We start from the raw sequence: 17,997 nt of genomic DNA on the forward strand, positions 1-17,997 counted from the left end.
TAAATATTAATGATCCTTTTAATAAATCATGTCTGTCCTTACTTTGCTGTTTTCAGGGCAGTCATAAAGAATTAAAGTTACCACAGTTTTCTTTTGTTTAATGTGCCTGTCCTGTATAGAAGTGATATTCTGGTATTTTTAGTGAGTAGTTTGGGATAAACTCATTGAAACGCAACCAAAGAAAGGACAAGAGTTGAGTGTAAACCTAACATGATGGATAAAAGACCACCTGTTCAAAAATTAAAACCAGAGTTTTGGGGTTTCACAGTGAAATAACATGAATAAATGAACCCAATCAAGATGGAGCAGTTTTGCCTTGAATTGCTGAACTTTTGGGGATCTTTTGAGAACTCATTCTCTGCAGATGACTCACATGGACAAAGATGAAGATAAATTGAAGCTCTGTTATGCTCTTGTCTTTCACCTTGGATGAACTCAGCTGCATTCTCATTCCCAACTTATTGCAGAGGGAATCCTTGAGTGCAACTGAAGATACTTGGCGGACAAAAAAAAATAGTGATGTATCTCACAGCACCGAGGATCACGTTTGAAGGGGTTTCAGTCTTAAGTTTCCTTTGATACTCTTAAATCAGTGTTAGCGATGCGTTGTTATCTCACTGCACTGAGCGCTGCGCTTCCATACTAAAAACAACAGCAGCTGCTGGATACTTCACAGCAGGTTGACTTATTTTTAGAATTCTGGCTATACCTTCATCTGGCACTTGCGAGGTGTCTTAAGGCCCTCGTAAAGAGAAAGGAGAAACACTGTCTGAACTTTCTGGCTCACATTGAGGAGTTGCATCATTTTACAGGACAGTGATTGAATGTTTAAGAGCTAAAAAGTTATTTATTTAGGAGCTGCCTGAGATGGAAGTGAAATATCGCCTCTGCCGAATGTCCTAATTTAGGGCAAACTCTCCTATTTAGAGTTTTCCAATATATTGTTCCCAAATGGTGTACTGTGAGCTAGGTGTAGTGATTTTGTCAGTTAAATATTATTATCATTATAGCTATTAAAATGAAATAACAAAATCTTATTTTATCACATTTGTACAAGTCGGACATCCTCAGGAAGATGGATTTGTGTGGAGATAAAATCACACAAAACCAGGAGGACTTACTGTAAAGCTCCCTGTTTTATGGCGTCAGCTGAGCCAAGAATGCCACTGGGCAGTAGACTGATGTTGGGTTGAGTTAAATAATGCTAAAAGCAAATTAAAGAAACACTTGGAAACCAAATATCCTTCTTGGAGAAACCTTGGCTACTGTAAATAATTGTATTTGAACCACAGGAAGCAAGAACATTTGATTTTTAGGAAAGCGTCTGTAACAGGAGCCGAGTAACCAACTCCAGCAGAAGCAGCCTCAGGGGCAGCCAGAGAGAGAAGCTTATATCTGGTAAAAGGTCATTCAGTCATTTTTTAAGAAGTCATTTGGTGTCGCCAGTCTAAAATTATGTTTTTATTGTAAGGTGTGTTGCTCATTTATTAATATGCCTCTTGACACTGTTGATTTCCGGTCTCTGTGCAGGACTCTGGTTGGGCATCGAACTGGACAAGCCGAGCGGTAAAAATGACGGGTCAGTGGGAGGAGTGAGGTACTTCACCTGCCCACCAAAACATGGAGTCTTTGCTCCTCCGTCTCGCGTTCAGAGGTGAGTCTGGAATCTTTAAGGTAGCTTTTCTTCTCAAGATTAACGGTCCCTTTTTGGTTTTTGCCAGTGGTCATTCGAGGACTAAAAACAGATTTGTCAAAGAAGAATGTTTTTCTAAATGATTAAAAACTTGAGAGCAGATTTGATGGTATGAATTTGGCAATAGACCCCAGAAACCCAGAGGTTGCATTTCATTTCTTTCATCAATACATTTGAGTGCACTAATGAGCTCCTTTGACAGTATCATTTGTGTAAGTACTGACATATTTGATTTTGCCCTCTGTGCAGCTAACAGGGCTTCTCTGAACTGGTGATTAACTCGAGTCTGAGTCGTCAAACGCGAAGCCCAAGGCCCTCTCCCTGCATGACTTCTCTGTTTAATGTTTCACCTAGTAATGAGCCAGATGCCATCATCGCTGCTTTGAAATATTGATTATGGATAATGGATATATAAAGGTGGTTATATTTACCCACCAGTTTGTTGAATGTACAAACGAGACATCGCTTTAAAATGCTGCATTTATTTAAATGCGAGGCAGGTTTTATTAGCGATGCGTTCTGACGCTAAATCCATATTTTACAGCTGAGTGGAACAAACAGAGATCACGAGTTATTTCTAAGTCATATTTAAGAATGCTGCTAAAGTGCAAATGGCCATATTGTCTGAATGTAGTTGTGGTGGAGTACATTGCATTGTTTTTACTGTCGGATAAGCAGCGTGACATGTTTAATCTTCACTTCAAAGTCAGTTGTTTTGTGACTACATGGTTTTATCCTAATGTTTGATGAGCTTTTGGAGTTGTTTGTTCTCGTACCCCTGATTGTCTTTAAAGTTATGGAACAAAGTGTGGGATTGCTGTTCAAATGATCTCACCCATCAGCTACCTCTCTGCACTGTGGGGATGGAAAAGAAAAGTTTTATGTTTTAATTTTAAATATTTGGCAGAGACGGAGAGCGTAAACGATAGAACTCAGTTTGACAGATGGGAGTCAAAACTGCTGCAAACTGTTTTCATTTAGATTCTCAGTTTATCTTTATTCATAAAAAATATTTTTTACAAATAACTTTTACACACAGAAAACAGGATAAAGGTCGATTATGAAAAAAAGGTTGATGTTGAAATGATGAATTAGACGTGTATTGAGTGAGTTTGGGCTTCAGGGAGGGAGCGGCAAAGACTGCAGAATCTATCACTGTGTTGATATTTCCTATGATGTGATAATGAATGGCTTTTTGTCAGCAAGGCCACTATAACTCCAACTGTGTTGTTTTTTCTCTCTTTTTTCATATGAAAGTAAGTCTGCTGTGTCTAAAAATATTGATTCTCTGGTTACTTTTTGTTTTACGAGGATCACAAACCACAGTCTCATTAGTTGAAGTCCTCTGCTTTTTGTTGCTGAGCTGTGTTTTAATTCTATATTATAATCTCCTCCCAGACCTGGATTAGGGTATCAGTGAGCTCCTGGACATTCTGTTATACTATTTATTGATTTATTGATACATGATGTTCCAGAGATTCTCATTGGGATTCAGGACTAGGGAATGTGAGGGCTGCTCAGTAGCTTGAGTCCCTTTATATTCCAGAAACTGCCTACAAGCTCTGAGGATTTCATCGTTAACAGCAGTCGGGGAACTGTTGGCTAATGTGGAAGTCTGTGTGACCATTGATGCCTCCCCGGACCATCACTGACCCAGTGTCAAATGATGAGCTTACCATATAGTCTCTTTCATGTGTGTGAAACATGTGCACAGTGTGAAGCTGCTCTCATCTATGAAAAGAGCGGGGTACTAGTGTTGGATCTGCCAGTTGTGCTGTCTCATAAGTGCTGTTTGAGCTGCAAGACGTGGGGCCCAGTTCCCACTTAAGGAAATTGGTTTCTCATGCCGTGCTCACGGAGTCTGAGTGTGACAGTTTGGTCAGAAAACATGCAGGAGTCAACTGCAGGAGGTCAACTTCTCGGGCTTCCTCTGTTCCTCTTCGCACAGTGAGACTGTGCAGCGAGACACAGCAAACTGCCCGGAGCTGCACTATCTGTGGAACCTGAATGAGCTGCAGGTACTGTCTCACACCTGTAATAACAAGGACACTAGGAAAAATCAATCAGGAAAGATGAGAAGAGGACAATGGTCTGTAGTCACCACCTGCACAGCCATTCCTTTTTGGGCTATTGTCCTGTTGTTGCCTCCGCAGTCGCTTCTGTTTGCACCAAAGTAGGTGAAATTGATTCATTATGGGTTACGCTAACTGGACAGACTGATTTCCCTGAAGTGTAACTGACTCTGTGTTGTATTGTGATGATCAAGTGTTCCCTTAGTTTGTTTTGAGCAGTGATATATCTGGATCAACACATGCTCTAAAGAAAGGGAGTGCCCTGAGTTTATGATACGAGACAAAATAAGAGCATCCTTGTAAAAACAGAATATCGCACAATAATTGTTTCCTGAATCATCTTGGGAATCGTTAGGGAAAAAGTTTAATTACTCCCTCCTGAGAGCGTAAGTGTGTGTAAGGGAAAAATGTACAGCCCTTTGTGGAGCTGCTGTTGTTAAAAAGCAGCATATAAGTACAGTGGAGTGCAGAACAAAGGCAAATTCCACTGGAGGCCTAATTATTATACACAAGATATGCTCCCTGGCATACATACACACAAACCACTGAGTTATTTACTGCGTGCATTGTTTTGTGTTTACTTCTTTTTCTTTCTTTTTTTGCAAATTGAATAAAAGCTGTTGACCTTTTTATTGGATGGCTCATTATTAGCACAGTGTGTCAAGTGTATTATGTGTGTCACAACTTGATAAAAGCCATTACACCCTAAAAAGCAGCTGGCATTGGAAATACTAAACATGTTTATTGTAAAGGAGCGGTGAGAACTCATGGACTGGTGATTAAATTAACACATTTAACCTTTCTTTCTGGGAGTAAATGCCACTTATGCTTCATCTCTATGCAGATCTACCATTCAGGATTTGATGGGGTTTTTTGCTTATTTCTTCCATTTAAAAGCTGTTTTTTGTTTTGTTTTTTTGGGAGGGATTCCAGCTGCTGTTTTTTTTCCTTGTCATCTTTTATTAATTTTCTTTTCCTTTACTTTTTTCCTCCCTAATTAACTCCAGGGTACAAAGTGTGCTCAGCTAAGCACATGCTTTCCTGCTGTCAAATCAAAAATATCACTTTGTCTCCATCCAGGAAGTTGCTTCTCCTCCTCCTTTCTTTTTCCTGTCAGCAGCTATCACAATCCATTAGGAAGACACCCCCCCCATCCCTCCTCACACACTTTTCCATTTTCCTGTTTTGCTCATGTGCTGTTTGGCACACTGATGTTTAATAGCTTCCAATATTTGAATGCCTTTATAAGTGTTATTATGGCTGTTATTATATAGTTGCTTAAGACAATCTTAATAAGCAAGGTAGTTTATCGTGTCAGGCAGCCAAAGCCTGTTTTTATTTTTATTTTCTTTCCCCATTCAACTCGTTTTGACAGAGGTGGCCATCAAAAGCACACCCACTAAACTGAATGTGTGCTTACATCTGAATATAACCAGTTAGATCCAGATTTTTTTTTTTCGAATTTGATGTAATTTATACACTGTTACAGTCGTGTATGCCCACAATAAACATTGCCAAGTTTCAAATAATGAGGTCAGCATGTACAAGTAAACCCCAATTAACCAAGTGTCTTGATCTGTCTGATGGCAACGAGAGCGAATATCCTTTTATACTAATTTCAGACACAAAAAGCCCCACCAAAGTCCTTCAAGAAGCAATTTTTACCACTTTTCTCTGTGTAGTTATATTGAAATCAGTATCTAAATGAATGTGGAGGAAGCCTCATCATTTTTCTTTGGCCACAGGGATATAGAAAACACATTTATGGAAATCAAACCTGATTTAGAAACACTTCAGAAGTTTGGTGACTTTCTCCCCAAAAAAGGTTAAAAAGCCATTTTGCCACCTGTAAGTTATACTTCTTCTACACACAAACAGTGTCAGCCAAGTGAGTTTTACACTTGACTATAGATTTACACGGAGCAGCAGTAGAGTACAACATATGGGCAGGTGTTTAAAATGAAGCACCTAGCCATACAGCTAGGAAAGAAAAGGTCGCCCTAAAGAGATCGCTGAATTTTTTAGCAACAATTCAGTTTGGGAAATTTCTTCCCTACTAGGTGTTCCAAAAAAATAGTAACACTGCAAAATGGAAGTTAAGGAACCACAACAACTGAGCCCTGAAGTGTTGGAAAACACAACATTACAGTTGGGTTGCAGAGTGTGGAGGCGCATATTAGCTGCAGAGCTCCAAACATCCTCTGGCATTAACATCAGCACCAGAGCTGGGAGCTTCATGCCGTGGCTTTCCATGTAGCTGTAATGTATCGGTACTCAGTACTTTTGTCCACGTAGTGTATAAATGCTTCCCACCACACAGCTGAAACTCTACCATCTGTGTCAGTGCAACAACATGGTTGCTAATTTGTTTCTGTTTCCGGATCTAGATTGGCTCTTTGTATGCTTTAGTGTTCCTGAATGATCACATCATTTCGTTTTCTGTCACTGGCTCCACCAGCCTGCTGTTTTTCTGTTTATGAGGGACAAAGTGGGCTTTAAAAGGATAGTGCCCTCAAAGGGAGAAGGGCTAAAACAGCTCTGGGGGAAGGGGGCTACATCAAGCATCACTGCAAGATAAATAAGGAATGTTTTTAAATTGTGAATCACGCAATGCCACCCTAGTAGGGTCCAAGAATAAAATTAAGGAGCTGGAAACAAGCAAATTGGGGCCCATTTAATGAAAATTGTTTTTATAAACTCCAAAGGTTGTCTCATTCTGGGAAAAATCAGTTGCCTGCTTCTTTTTGCAGAATCCATGGATCTGTTGATTGCCTTTCAGAGCTCACTTCCTCGCGCCTCAGTCATCCTCTAAGTGGTAAGAATTCTGCCTTCATTACAACCTTTGAACTACACTAAATGTGACTTTGCATTTATTATTCTGTGTGTTTGTGTTGAAGCAATTGACTCCTGTTTTTGCCGTGCAGGGACAATTCGTCGCAGTTTCAGCACATCATCGGCCATCGCCACTCCGAAGGAGACGAACAGAAGAAGCCCCGTTACCAGGTGTGTCTGCCTTTCCTGCATATTCCTCGTATTATTTCCTCCCCAAGCTTTCCAGCTTTATCCGAATGCAGCAATGACTGAATCAATACTGATAAGAAGCAGTGGTATTAGTCAGCAAAAGGTTCTTTTAAATGGCCAGTGCATGATTGTGGTTATAATGAGCAAGAGCAGGAAACTGAGAATCAATCCCTCAAACACAAAGCTCCCATGAATCTCCTGTTTGCTTATGATTTATTCTGTCACACTGCCTGCCTTTTCTCATAAATCTTTCTTACTGTATTTTTTTTGCTGTTTCCACAAACAAAACAAAAATAAAATAAAATAGGAGTCGTTCCAATCCTCACCGCCGGCGTTGGAGCACCCTCAGTGGGGGCAGTGGAAGTATTCCTGGAAGCACCGCAGGCTCAAGTCCCTCTCCAAGCTCTGATGGGCAGGTCCACCTCCACGTGGGCATGCAGGTCCTGCTGAGCAGCGCCAATGAGATGGCAATCATCCGTTACCTGGGCACAGCAGACTTTGCCCCAGGCCTTTGGCTGGGTCTGGAGCTCCGAAGCCCCAAGGGCAAGAATGACGGCTCAGTGGGCGGCCGTCGCTACTTCAGCTGTCGACCCGGCCACGGTGTGCTGGTCCGCCCCAGCCGTGTCACTTATCGTGGCATCAATGGTTCACGCTTGGTGAATGAAACCAGCTGAGGTCTGTAGGACGCTTTCTGTTTATGATCCGCTCAAAGCAAAAAAATTTGGGTTTAAACTTCTCCCTCATTGCATTGTGCTCAATAATGTTTTCAGTCATGTGCTGTTGTAACAGGAATAAAACCAGTTAGTAAGTACTTATTTTTTAGGAATTAAAGGGGCCTTGAAAGCACTTTAAAAAGTTAACACTAAATTCTAAATAGAATTTGTTTTGCAAAATGGGTAGGTGGGTGAGGGGGTCTTAATAAGACATTAAACACTGCACTACTTTAAATGTAATTGCACTGACAAACATTACTAAGGTAGATTAGAATAGGATAAAGTGGATGTTCCGCATGTCCGCGAGTAAAAAGGTTTTCTATACCCAAAGCTAATTTTGATCACATCAAATGAGATTTTTATCAGATAATTTAAGAGTCCACTATCTAACCAAAAGAGTGCATGCGTTTGTGTGTGTATGTGCGCATGTTAATTAAGAGCACTTTGAAACAAGAGAGAATGATTGATTTTTACCACGGTCGCTATATGGCTTACAGATAATTGGCGGATACCGAATCTAAACTGAATATTCGCTTTATGAATCAATGAGAATTAAAAAAGAGATTTAATTAAGCTCAGACCTCCATCAACCTCTGTTAAAATACAGCTGCATCAACAGGAAGTGTTTCCTCCTGTGTGCATCAGTGTCCCCCTCAGACTGTCTGTTAATTTGACGTATTGTGCTATGGCACAGCAAAAATCTATACCCATCTGACTGTGATTCCATTATGGTTGGCATCATACTGATAACACTTTTAAAGAAGTGATGGTATTTGGATAGAATATGACATGGAATCAGAAGCTGTTCTTTTAAAAAGTGCATTAACTGCAGATGGGAACACACGAGATGAGTGAAAAGCAGATTTTAAAGAGACCTTTCACAATGAAGTTTTATGTATGGTTGCTCTGGACTGTAGTGCTATTTATTCATCTTCGACGTGCCTTTAATGCTTGTTGGCCAGTTTCACAGATAATGGCTGTAAAAGTGTCTCTTAAATAGGATGGAAGTAGATGGCACTTGCCCTGTGATGCTTAAAATTTCAAATAATGTACATCTGAAAAATGCTCTTTCCAGAAATCATTCCAGAAACTGTATAGTAAGAGTCATTCATTCACCTGTTACTAAAGGCTCTTATCTGTGACAGGATGTAAACATTAATGGTGCCCTCATCAGTTAAGCCTGTAATGTTGGCTATCTGCATGCTTTCAGTGACTGGCAAATGTAGAGAAAACATAAAGTACAGCATGAGATGACGGCGAGGGTAACGTCTGTCTGTATATCTATTCCTCCACATCGATATACTGCGAGTGCTTAAAATTACTGATGATTATTTGTAAGATGTAAGACCGCGCAGTGATACATGCATACTAAATATTATCCCAACCTTTTCTTTGTTCGGGGATGTAGATCTGTACTGCAAAGACACTGAGGTTTGAGTTGGAAACGCATAATTAAAAATGGTCTCGGATGCTGCTCAACTAATGGAAGAGAATAAGAGTTAATAATATTCATGAAACTGACCAGGTGTTTGCTCATAATTATTACCGAGTGTCCGTATTTTCTTCTTTATTGATGCAGAAAAATACTGTCACGAACAGTGTGCCTCGAGTCCATAATTATACATAATGTGGTATGCTTCCTCATTGACCTGTGCAGCGAAGCACATCCGACACTCGGTAAGATTTAGGCTAATTTAAAAGTTGGCTCATTTTTGTTTAAAGTGGATTGTTTATTTAAATACACTTAATAATAACCTCCAAAACAAAATGACTTGTTTTCTAAAGCAGGTTGCTTTTGCTGCGAAATAACCTAATATTAAAAAAATCTGCCATGCAAACAAATTCGAGTAGCTTAATATGATCCAGCACCAATGTGCGGACGAGTACCTGCTTTTTGTTTTTGTTTGACTGCGTGGCTCTTCAGGAGAAAATGTTCAGTAGGAGAAAAACTAAATCCTTCATGAAACGACTCGCAACAAGATTTGTGAATGTTTTTGACCTAAAAGGATATGCTTTCTGGAAAATGGTGCTGCAGATGCTTTTAGTATTAATTCCGTTGTGTTTAAGAGAACGTGGACATTTCCAAAAGAGACGCGTGCAAAAATGGCAAAAATATCACTACAGGCTACAGGAAAATGTACCTTTCTGTTCTCTCCTTCTCCTCAGCATTGTCTAGACTGGTTTTAGCTGCGCTGTGACAGATTCACATCTTTTATCCGTTGGAGGGAGCATTAAATCTGTCAGAGCTGTCACACTTTCAATTTGCATTATAACCCGAATGTGAAAAAGCTCATTGTGATTCTATACTTTGAGCTGACTCCTATCATTTTTGAACCGTGTAATCTGTTAATGCCAGGTGTTAAATGTGTGAGATTTAAAGAGTGTTAGCAAGTGATCTAAAAGCCCTCTTGAATGTTCCCACCTTTGGTATCTAACAGTAAAATATGATATCATTGCATTTGTAGAGTGATGAATGGAGCGTAATTGTATTTGATGCTTAATTAAAGCAGTGTGACACAGGAAATATGCAATCATCCAGAAGCTTCAAGCGCAGAGTTTACTATCTGATTAGAGCTGTGTGAGCAGAGGAGTCAGCGGAGAACAAGCCATTGATTGTGCATGTTGAAAAACAGGCCCAGTATTCAGTAAAACACTCGTGTACCATCCAATTAGGGCGTGTATGCCACAGCAGCAGTTGTTGAATCACCAGTGCCCTTCTCTCATTGATCTGTCTGGTCAGGCCCCGTCGTGATTGAGGAGCAGTGGTGGGTAGACGCAAGGTTGTCTGAAATACCCACCACGGTGGAAAATATTCCCACTGAAACATTTTCAGCGCTTACAAAAAGCTTCTCATTTATATTAAGACCACCGCTGTGGTGGTTCCTGCAACATTTCAGATCTCATCTTCAGACTGTGGGTGTTTTCTTTAACTCACTTCCCTCTACAAATGTATTTGAAGTGTGTGGCTGTGTGACACGGGGCTTTGTTCTGATGTTGTGGGTTTAAAAAAAACAAACAAAACAAAAGTATTTGTAAAAATAAATAAAAGTTTCCAATTTGACCTCTTATCTCTTTCCTCTTCTGCTCTTTGCTTTTATTGAGTGTGTTTGCCTGACATTCTCAGATTGTTCACAAAGAGCTGCCTTTAGGGACCCAAAAAATGAAACTGCACAAGCACTTTGAAATGGTTACACGTCTGTTCACTTACCATCCGATTCCACCGGGGCTCATCTCCGTCAAAGCTGAAAAGCCTGGTGTGGAGTGGCATTGTTTGCCAGCCTGGGCACACAAATTCAGGTTTGAATGGGAGTGACGTGCGCTATTATACTGTGATTGTGGAACAAATAGATGTTTGAATGGTTGCATGAAATTGTTTTCAGTGCTTATTGTTGCTTATTTTTATAGTCCGCACACAACAGGGGGGGAAAAGAGGGCAAGGGAGAGGATCCAGTGAAGCAGCGTCTGCCTGTCCAAACCACTGACCGAGTGATGGTTTCAAAGGTGAGAATGAAACGAGACGTGCAGCCATTGTAACTAAATAAATAAATAAATATAGCCAAGTGGTATTGTCAGACATTTAAAAAAAAATACAAACTGAGTGCCAGGAATCCACTTTAGTAAAAAATGTCACGTTTCAAATTCAGTCGTTTGTATTTATTTGGACAAGCGTCTTCTATTGTGGAACTCCCATCGTGAAAAACAATCCCCTGATGACTTAATCTAATATTTATCTCACGCTAATTTAAAATAATCATCGTTCTGTCTGATTTGAGGTAAATGGAGAAGTTGTCAGGTGGGGAATGAACAGTGTGCTTGTGCTTAAGACTTCAGTGGGAGAATAAGGGCATTTTTATCTTATTTAATGTCCATGAAAATGAATTGGTGGATGCAATTTTAACACATTGAATAGTTATTTTTGTCTGAAACATTGTGATGCTTTTGAATCAAAACAATGTTTGTTTTTTAATGTCGGTAAGGTTAATGGAAAGTTGCTTTTTTTGTTTGTTTTTTTGCATTGAACCACGAATGACAGAACTTGAGTTGCAAGATGCAGAATCTGCAGAGGTAAATGGATCAGCTGACAGAGAGAAGCCTGGTTATATCTGGTCTGGTGTTTAATTGCATTAGAACAATTGTTGTTCATCTGTTACCAGACCAATATTTGTAATAGATAAAAGAAACTGTGTAGTAGAATAAACACAAATAGAGCCAAAGTAAATAGAACTCATGAAAAGAGCCTCCTTCGTCACCTTAGGTCTATGGAGGGTTAATGGTCTGACTGCACTGTATTAAGTGGAACAAGTATTTGTTCCACTTAATTACTTCTGATCTTAAGGTTATAACTTATAACTGGTTATAGCAAACACATAACCAAATAAAGGGAACCTTAAATGGAGATAGTGCCGTATTGCTGAACCTCAACTTTATATGCATCCTGAAGGTAGACTGCGTGACAGGAGTCCTCACTTTTACTAAATTCTTTATGGATTCTCTTCTGTTTTGAAAAAGGGGAACAAAGTGCACATACTGTGCTACATTATTGTTGCTATTAGTGCAAGTGCTTATGTAAATGACTTGTAAATGTAAATGGAGGCACTGGAGGCAGCTTGCAGAGAGCTTCAGTTGATGGGCAAAGTTTTGAGAAATGCAGTGATGCTTCTGTTTCTAGCCTCTCTGCATGGTGATGTCTTTGTCGCCTAAAAACATTGCAGCACAAATGCTTTTCATCTTGAATATAGCCTTTTGAAATGATGAAAGGGCCTCCCTGGAGCACACAATGGCGCTGTTTAACTCATGCCCCACTGTGTGAAATACTTGGGCATTAAAGGTGCATGCTTATTTTCAGATAATGGAAAAGCATCAGAAGAATTTGATTTGACTCAGGTTATGTTTATGGAAAGGTTTACCGTTTTGGAGGGTTGTGTAAACCAGTGTAGGATGCTTTTGTTTTTTAGGATTTTGGCTGTTGTCATTTTATGTTAAGTGACATGAGAATGCAGGTTGCACAGATGCATGAGAGATTAAACTGCAGCACAAACTTCTGTGATTGGCTATTACCACAACTAATCATGCAACGAGTCATATTATTTCCCAGATAATTGCATTAAAATGCTCCACAAGACTCCAACACCACAAACACGCTTGATAGGTTGGGCTCAGAGAGTCAGATTAAGTGAGGTAGATCCCAGCAGGTAATAAATTCACTCACTTTACAGCAGTGCCAAAGGAGGAAATTACCTCCTGAGACTAAACTGTTTGCACCAGGGGGGAGGCTGGCTGCTGTAAAGTCATGCATCTTACCAATGTACACAAAAGATGGCCGGAACTACCATGATGTACCATGACATCATCCTATGTCCTTTGGGTCCTACATTTTAAGGGCTTAACATTAAGGGTTGCTTTTTTGTTTGTTTGTTTTTGTTTTGTTTTTAAACCCGTATCTGTTAATTAGTGCTTAGTAAAATTAAAATACTAGAATTTTCGTGAGACTATGAAGCGATACTTTCAAACATGATGGATCACACAACTGGCACAGCTGGCATGTAAGGAATATGATTTGCTATTACGAGCTAATGAACACTGTCAGCTGCACAGGCCTCTACAGTTGTAGGCATGTTTACACTGCAGGGATAATCCTGCTGCGGCCTCCGTGCACCCCGTCGGCTGGCTTACGTACAATAATGACCAGCTCTCTGTACATAATCCATGTTATTACACAGCTACTTTACCAATGAGTGGTAATGATTTGACACAATTTCTTTTTATTATTATTTTATATTAATCAGCCAACCATTAATGTAGTCGTAGAAACACTTAGAATTAAGCAGAAAGTGCATAGTGCTAGCCTCAAATCCATGGATCTTAGTCTCATATCTCTCCTGTCTACTGACCTCATTATATCCTGGTGTTTCCTCTTTTTCATGCATGCCACGCTGCTTTTCATGCTGATTACTGCAATGCTTGAGGCTTTTTGGAGAACAGCAGCTCTGTCCTTGTGTCAAACATGGAGAACGTTTCAAACAGCGAGGTCAACATTCTCCCAAGTAATCCCTGAGAGCAAAAGCTCAGTCTTCACACTGCTCTCAACACTCAGTTTCAGAAAAGTGTTTTCTACCCTTGGCTCTGTATGATATCAATAAGTGTGCATATTCCTTGTGTTATTATTGCAGACGCATAAACCCCACCCACCTGCAGCCAGTCAGACAAGCGATTGGTTAAAATGCAAGGAATGAAGCTGAAAGGGTAGCTTCAAGATAACAACAGATTACTACAGGAGCTTTAAAGGATTTACAGTTTAGTGTTCAAGAATTCAAATATGATGCTAAAAATTAGATTAACACCTCTCTGTGTGCAGGAAATCATAACGGCAGGCACAAATCACATGGCTGCCTAGTTGAATCACAGATTAGGAGCTTTGTTCACGCTTTATCTCATGTTTTGTCTCTCTCTACATCTGTCTACTGTCACATAAAGGAAAATAAAGGCTGCGCTCCAGATTGGCTGAGCTGTGGTAAATCAGAGTGCTGTTGGTCTTTGCCAGCTGTCTTTTTGTGCAACTTCTTGAAGTAAATGCTCAGCTAATTTCTTTTTCCGGAAAACCAACCACACAGGGTGCCAGGCCTGTCAGCTCGGACAAGGAAACTGAGGCTATACAGGTCACACAGTTTCACCAAAATTGGACAAACTGAGTCTTTACTTCTACAACATCGGGATGAGGGGGTCAGAATTTGTTGTAAATGCAAGCATGAAAGCATGGATCCATCATGATTTGTGTCAATGCTTCAAGGTCTGACTCACTATTAGCAAGATGTATCTAATGAAGTGGCCCATCGCTGTGTTTCCAGCATGTAAGAGATGCAGATTGGCCCTAGCCTCTTTGGCACGTTACTTCTGGCAATGCCTTAATTTCTAGTACTTGAGTTCAGTCTGACGTTTTTGTTTTTTTTAAACGACTATTCACACAGGTCCAATTTTATTTTGCTATAGTGGGCGAGAATAGCAGGAATCTGTTTTACAGGACACGTTTTACTTTTTATTTTCTTGTTCAGAATTTAAACCACTTGTGTATGTAATTAAGATGTGTGTGATGTACTGGATAGAAATGTCACGTGTCATCTTGCAGCCATCTGTGGAGTTTGTTTCCAGGACATGTTGTTGACCTTTTTGCTTTGTGATAATATTAATTGCGACTTTGAGATATTAACATATTATTGAAAGAAAATTCAGAACAGAGAGTCCAAACTGTCTGTGCCGTTTGGCGTCTTTGTCTGCCTGATGTAAGAGCTCATGGCAGCTTGTAAAAGAGTCTGTTATCTCGAAGCAAAATTCTTAAGTTACAGCATTTGTTGGAACTAAGGTCAGACTGAATGTCAGTGAAAACCAGCCTGTCATCTTTATAAGCACCATTTCATTTTCTCATGAATTGTCTGTGGAGACTTGTCTTGCCCTTTTGTTCCTCCATTTTCAGTTCTCCGGTACTCCCAAAGAAGTCTGGTTTCTTTATCGAGCCATCGCACAGCTTTTGTATTAACACAGTGAACACATTTAAGATATTTCTTTTATACTGTTTGTATAGTCTGTTGATGACTTTTTAGTTGAAAGACTGTCTTTTTTTCATACCTCAAGAGCAGTAAAATCTATCCACCACTTATATGTAGCAAAATAAGTAATGTAGACCTGCCGAGTCAAAGTGGAGTCTCTGCCCTCGCTTATTAAATGTTAGTGAGAGAGACAAAAATCCATAGTCTGAAAATTTGACCACCAGCGGACTGATGGCATTGAGTTTGAGCTTTGCAGACCCACGTCTACATGTTATCACAAGAGGGAAGAGTCAAAAATATGTGAAACCACTGGTAATGTGGGCTACTGTTGTTCATGTTTCTGTTATTGTCTCTTTAGCTTAGCCTTTTTTGAACAGGAGATACAAATAAGGATATACAGCCTTGAGCCACCCTGCTTTTCTTTAGTTTTTGCTAGGAAAATGGGAAATAGTGCACTTATTTTATTGAAATGTATCCAAACATGCAGTATTCAAGGGAAAAAGTCAATGTTTGGGATGACCACCTTTAACTTTTAACACAGCCTGAAGTCTTTTGGGCAACTTTCTAGTAATTACTTTAAGGAATCTTCAAGAATAGTTCTCCAGGCTTCTTGAAGGACGTTCCAAACCTCTTTTTTGAATGTTCTGCCTTTTGTTTCGTTTTCTTTCAAGATGATCCCACACTGCTTCAGCAATGTTGGGGTTTTCCCACACTTGGTTTGTTTCTGTCAATGGTACACTCCACTGTGGCTGCCTTTCATGTTCAAGCCAAGTTTTTAACCAAACGGCAGTCGACGTACACCTGGTGTCATCACTGGTGAGAATTCAACCAACAAAGAGGCTACAGCTACAACAGTCCTTCTCTTTGCATAACCACAGTTCTGTGCAAACTCAGGACCGTGAATCTCAAACAAATCTTATCCCCATACAAGTCAGACGGGAGGCTTCATCACTAAGCTTAAATGGCTGAGGCCAGTGGTTAGTGCATAAATCAAGGAAACTGCAATCATTCTGCTACCCCACAGGCTGTGCAATCAGAGTAAAAATCAGATATCTAATCCATTATTTTAAAGACCTGAAATTTCCATACATTACCACTCTAATGTTTGGTGCATCATCCATAATGTGGATCATTTTAAAATATACTGCTGACTGTATTCATTCGTGAACAGTGTATTTCCACCGCGGACAGCTGACAGATTGGTGAACGCCAGGGTGAATTAATAACATTCAAATGTACCGTATAAGCAGGCTGTTTAGAGCCGATGGAAGGTATCAATAAAGATAAAAAATATTTAACAAAGTCAGAAGATATTAAAATGCTGAGTCATAAACAGTTAACAACTTATTAATATTCTGCAAAGGTGTTTTTTTTTTTTTTTCATGCATCGATGCTTCTGAAAAACAGAACTTGCTTGTTCGATAGTTGCTGTGCCATAAAAGCCTTTTTTTCAAATAAAAAATACCAGATTATGAGTAATCTAACCAGAAGAATGGATGGGACTGTTTCTAGTAACTAATAGTGGGTAAAATCACTTTTTTGTGCTGTCCTGCTTCATAATAGAGAACATTTCCTGCCTCATTAGTAACAAATACTTCATAGCTATGAATTTACCCTTAATTTAAGCTTTTGAAACGATGAAGAGATGAAATTTATTAGTTAATACACTTCGAAGTGTGTGAATGAGCCACTTTGAAGGCGCTGTGCAGATTGGTGACGGTTTATAGCGCTAACTAGAGATTTAAATCTGTGGTCCGCAGACTGCTGACTGTTTTTAATTGGCCTCTGCTCTCCAGCCCATTACTGCCAGCTTTTACCAATACTACTCAGTCAACACTTTTTCTTGTGCCAATGCCATTTACAGCTACTGCAGTCAAACTACAGGCTCTAAAGTGATAACGCTTATCTGCAAGTACATAGTGGACGTCACGTTTAATAGCCCTTGTTTTAAGCTTTACTTCATTTTTTTAATGAAGCACCATCTACTGTAAATATGAATAGAATAAAATGGTGTAAAATGGGAACTGTTGTTGGCTTTTTTTGGAGGTCATAGTTTGAAGGTCATGGGTTGTTCAGGGCCTTTCCGTGTGGATTTCCATGTTGTTTTTTGTGCCTTTGCCGGATTTTTACGCCACCTCTTCCCAAAGACACTGTAGGTCAGAGGCTCTGAGGAAATGTCCACATTAGTCATTGTTTTCATTTTAAAATGTATACTTTTCACGTATGTGCATATTAACACTACTCTGGGGTTTCAGGACTCCATAATCAGAGACTTTTGAAAATGCTACTGAGACAGTCGGGCGATCGTGGCTCAAGAGTTGGGAGTTCGCCTTGTAATTGGAAGTCTTGGTCGTTGTGTCCTTGGGCAAGACACTTCACCCGTTGCCTCTGGTGGTCAGAGGGCCCGGTGGAGCCAGTGTTCGGCAGCCTCGCCTCTGTCAGTGCGCCCCAGGGTGGCTGTGGCTACAGTGTAGCTTGCCATCACCAGTGTGTGAATGTGTGTGTGAATGGGTGGATGACTGGATGTGTAAAGTGCTTTGGGGTCCTTAGGGACTAGTAAAGCGCTATACAAATACAGGCCATTTACCATTTACAGTCATAGTTTAACAACTCCAGGTTTGTGTGTTCGAAGCTTTGGTAATACCTTACCAGTCACAAAAATTGAGGCTGAAACATCACAGGGTCATTCCATGAGATGCCAATCAGGGCCTCCCACCTGAGCCACCTTCCCAGGGAAACTTTCAAGGGTCATTTCACCACGTGGGACAGGTAGAAGGCTCGCTATCGCACATAAAAGGTTTCATTTTTACTTGCATTTTGACACCAGGCTCCTAACCTAGCTTTGATGCAATCACTTCTATTTCTAATACAGTTGTTTTGTAAGACTTGTCGCTTTCAGCTGTGAAATTGAGGAAAAGCTTGGTGTTAACATGTTCGACTTTCAGCCTTTTCCAAAT

At 40.0% G+C, this 17,997-nt stretch overlaps 1 protein-coding gene across 6 annotated transcripts in view; it reads left to right on the forward strand.

Annotated features, from left to right (window-relative positions):
* The window catches only part of LOC101474508 (CAP-Gly domain-containing linker protein 4), a 64,138-nt gene extending 53,571 nt beyond the window's left edge, over positions 1–10,567 (forward strand). For all 6 annotated transcript variants that reach the window (XM_004559276.6, XM_004559275.6, XM_004559273.6 and 3 more), the window contains 4 exons: positions 1,531–1,654; positions 6,516–6,580; positions 6,690–6,768; positions 7,094–10,567. In XM_004559276.6, the coding sequence (XP_004559333.2) occupies positions 1,531–1,654; positions 6,516–6,580; positions 6,690–6,768; positions 7,094–7,460 (635 nt within the window). In that variant the 3' untranslated portion in view covers positions 7,461–10,567. The remainder of the gene's footprint in view (positions 1–1,530; positions 1,655–6,515; positions 6,581–6,689; positions 6,769–7,093) is intronic.
* Positions 10,568–17,997: the final 7,430 nt, after the last annotated feature.

Source organism: Maylandia zebra, linkage group LG19, assembly GCF_041146795.1.
Source record: "Maylandia zebra isolate NMK-2024a linkage group LG19, Mzebra_GT3a, whole genome shotgun sequence".
Classification (NCBI taxonomy): Eukaryota; Metazoa; Chordata; class Actinopteri; order Cichliformes; family Cichlidae; genus Maylandia; species Maylandia zebra.